At 38.0% G+C, this 3802-nt stretch overlaps 1 protein-coding gene across 1 annotated transcript; it reads left to right on the top strand.

Annotated features, from left to right (window-relative positions):
- Positions 1-2416: 2416 nt before the first annotated feature.
- LOC128156587 (uncharacterized) lies at positions 2417-3148 on the top strand. Its single transcript, XM_052818774.1, has one exon. The coding sequence runs from the start codon at positions 2417-2419 to the stop codon at positions 3146-3148; it is 732 nt and encodes a 243-aa protein (XP_052674734.1).
- The last annotated feature ends 654 nt before the right edge of the window (positions 3149-3802 follow it).

The raw sequence follows: 3802 nt of genomic DNA, 5'->3' as shown, positions 1-3802 counted from the left end.
ATAACTCCAAAGTTTCCATGTAATTTATTTTAGAAAATTTTGCAAGGGCCAAACCATATAATATTGAGATTTGAGGAAGGCTTATAAATATATAACATGCAAAAGTAAATTATTGTTTGGGTCACCATGTGACTGTTGCTTTTGAGCAATTGTAATTTGCGCATTTAGTTCTATGTATCCTTTACAGAGCTGTATTGTTCTCATGTGATCTACATGTATAAGGCCCAATGCACTCTTTACGGATTACTCATGAAAACAAGACAACAATAAAAAGCCTTTTAAATGTTTTAATGGTTATTTACTGCATAATAAAAAAGTGTGATTTTTAGATTTGTAACTATAAATAAACATGGTTCATATATATTCACAGATCCAAACTGTCCTTATATGACTAAATCATATACATGTATATGAATCGTAGATATCAATTGTATAGTCACCTGAAACTATTCAGAAGTGTAAAAAACTACAAATTTTTAATATCATGCAGTATAAATTAAAACAAAATCACTGTATACAGAGTTACTTTTGTCCTGTGTCTCGTTAGTAACACAGACGTCGTTCCGTTTTCAGTCGCAACATAACAGTTGTGAATAAGAAAAGTAGCTTGCAGTGTTTAATTGGCCCTGTTCTGAATTTCCCCACCTCCGATCATAGCAAAAATAAAACAGATTTAAAAATATCTTCGTTTACAGTAATGGTGTTCTAAGTATTTTCCTTTTCATTCATATCAAAACATTCCAATATAAATCTACGGAGACAATACTAATAGATAAAAAAAACCCAAAAACAAATTAGACATAAAATATTCAAATGGTGGTTTAAAATGATTGAAATCAATCATAATATCTAAGGTCAAAAGTCATCCTGGATTAAAAGACAAATAACCCAAATTGAAAATGGAATACTAGTATCTTATTAAAAAAATTGATTACACACACACACACACACACACACACACACACACACACACACACACACACACACACACATATATATATATATATATATATATATATATATATATATATATATATATATATATATATATATATAGAAAGCACTGAATAGAATCAACAACACTAGGCATCTTTAAAGTGTCGGATCTAATATATAGATACTAAGCCAGTAAACTGAATATAAAAAGCACTAAAAAAGGCTAACGACACGAACAATAGAAATTGTCTAATTTTCGGGACAACCAGTCCCTTCTTCAGGACCAAAAAATAAATTACATGAGTACAAGACAAAGAAAACAAAATCTACAGCTACTACTAAACTACTTGAGAAACTATAAAAAAGAATAGCTACATTATAAACATTTGTTCACATTCTTAAAGAAGGTGTTGCTACTGTCGCCGATCGCTCTAAAGTAATCAATCGACTGCCAACTTCACGCCTGATTAAGTTAATTAGCTAATTAAAATTGGCGTCCGAGTTAACTAATGAAAATTTGAACCCCTGTTGTTAACTCGTACGGCACTTACGATATAGACTCGAATTTTGATTAAAAAGAGATAAAATTAAATGAAAATGAATAAATAAAATTAAGAAAAATGACCTAATGACCTCAACAATACCCAAAACAAGAAGTTCCTTCGGGATGGTGTTCCAACAACAAACAGAACTAGGTCTAATATGTGGTCATCTCGTCCTTCTGATAAAACACGGCGCTCTAGAGGCTTCAAGCGCAAGAAGCAAACAAGTGAAGACGAGTCCTTGGTCGATACCAACACCTGCCCAGTTCTGAACACATCTAAGGTTCCTCTCACAGACGTTGAGACATCGCTACTATTTAAAGGTCTCAATTTCTGTCCAACACCGCATGAGGTCGATGACAAAAAGGTTAGAGAGGACACCAGAGCATTTTTCCGAAGGCTAAGATTAAAGGAACACTTCTCGCGAAAAGACTCCAGCAATGATCACACAGACGAACCTCCTCCGCCCTTGCACAACTTAGAGGAACATAAGTTGTACCGACCCAAAAGTACTTGGGAACCGGCACCGGGCAAATGTGGAGCACTTGAGTCTTACATTGATGCTGTTGAGTCAGACATTGAGAAGCTCCTGACCAACCAAAATTCGTCCCTGACAATCTGACGAAAGAAGAGAGATCTGCTCTACAAAGGTTGAAAAACAGGGACGACATAGTCATAAAGAAAGCAGACAAAGGATCCACAGTGGTTGTCCTAAACAAACAAGCGTATTTAGCTGAAGCCAACAGACAGCTGACAGACGATCGTTTCTACAAGAAACTGGACTCTGATCCGACTGAAGAGTTTTCAGCTCTCATCACTAACACCCTGGACAAAATGTAAGAAAATGATGAGATTGGTGTTAATGTTATTGAAACGCTTCGCCCAACCAACTGTGGACCAGGTCAATTTAACTGCTTCCAAAAATCCACAAGGAAGGAATGCCTGGGCGCCCTATAGTCAGTGCCATCGGCCACCCCACGGAGAAAATATCTGAATTTATAGATTTACATCTCCGTCCACATGTAGAAGATTTGCCATCATACCTCAAGGACACTACAGATTACCTGAATAAAACACCTTCCTCTGGCCTGCCAGACCATACTCTTCTCGTTATAATGGACGTCACGTCCTTGTACACGAATATTCCTCACGATGAAGGTATTGAGGCCTGCAGGGAGGTATGGGACAGTAGAACGATTCAGCAGCCGTCAACGGAATCTCTACTCAAGCTCCTTGAACATGTTCTCAAGCTGAACAATTTAATGTTTAATGTCGAACATTACATACAAATAAGTGGTACAGCTATGGGCACCAGAATGGCCCCCTCTTACACCAATATATTTATGGGAAGATTGGAACGCAACCTGCTTCTCAGAGCTCCTTTCAAACCTTTGAGCTGGTTGCGGTTCATTGATGATATTGAGATGAAATGGGTCGAAAACCGAGACTGCCTAAATGACTTCATCACCTTTGCCAACTCCTTCCACAATTCGATTAAATTCACAGTGGACATATCTAGTTCCAAAAATGTATTTTTGGATACTACATCCACCTTGGAAGATGGTGAAATAAAATTCAGTCTCCATACCAAACCCACTGATTCTCACCTCTACCTCAAGCCATCGAGTTGCCCCCTCCCCATACTTTTAGAGGAATTCCTAAAGGATTAACAACCCGAATCAGACGAATCTGCTCTTCTAATGAGATCTTTGAAGAACAGAGCAGAATATTAAAATCCCATCTGTGTAATCGAGGCTATAAAGCCCACACAGTTCAATCTGCAATTGATGAGATTACTACAAAAGACAGGAAAACCCTTTTACAATACAAAGAGAAAACAGACAAAAGCAGGGTTCCACTTGTCACTACATATCACCCCGCCCTTAAGAACCTCAACACCATCCTTAGAAATAATCTGCCCATTCTTTACACTAACGAAAGAATGGCTGATATTTTCAAGGATCCACCAATGGCTGCATTTAAACGCCCGAGGAACTTAAAGGACATGGTAGTGAGGGCAAGATTAGACAACCCGTTGCCAAATGGTGGTTTTAAAACATGTTCCGATACCAGATGCCTGTTGTGCAAACACAGTACCAACGCGGACAGTTTTAAAAGCCCCATCACAGGTCGCACCTACAAGATATTTGGTAACACTTCTTGCCGCACAGACAACTGCATCTATCTCATCAGTTGCAAAGTCTGCTCTAAGCAATACGTCGGTGAAACAGGTGACCTCCGCAAAAGGATCAACAACCACCTCTCTACCATAAAGACCAAAAAAGTCAAGGAGCCCGTCGGAGAACATTTTAATACAAGTGGTC

Source organism: Crassostrea angulata, chromosome 7 (assembly GCF_025612915.1).
Source record: "Crassostrea angulata isolate pt1a10 chromosome 7, ASM2561291v2, whole genome shotgun sequence".
NCBI lineage: Eukaryota > Metazoa > Mollusca > Bivalvia > Ostreida > Ostreidae > Magallana > Magallana angulata.
This window is presented reverse-complemented; position numbering and strand designations above follow the sequence as displayed.

Excerpts from the sequence above, each read along its gene's own strand:
- LOC128156587 (XM_052818774.1), top strand. The coding sequence starts at position 2,417 with ATGCCTGGGCGCCCTATAGTCAGTGCCATCGGCCACCCCACGGAGAAA.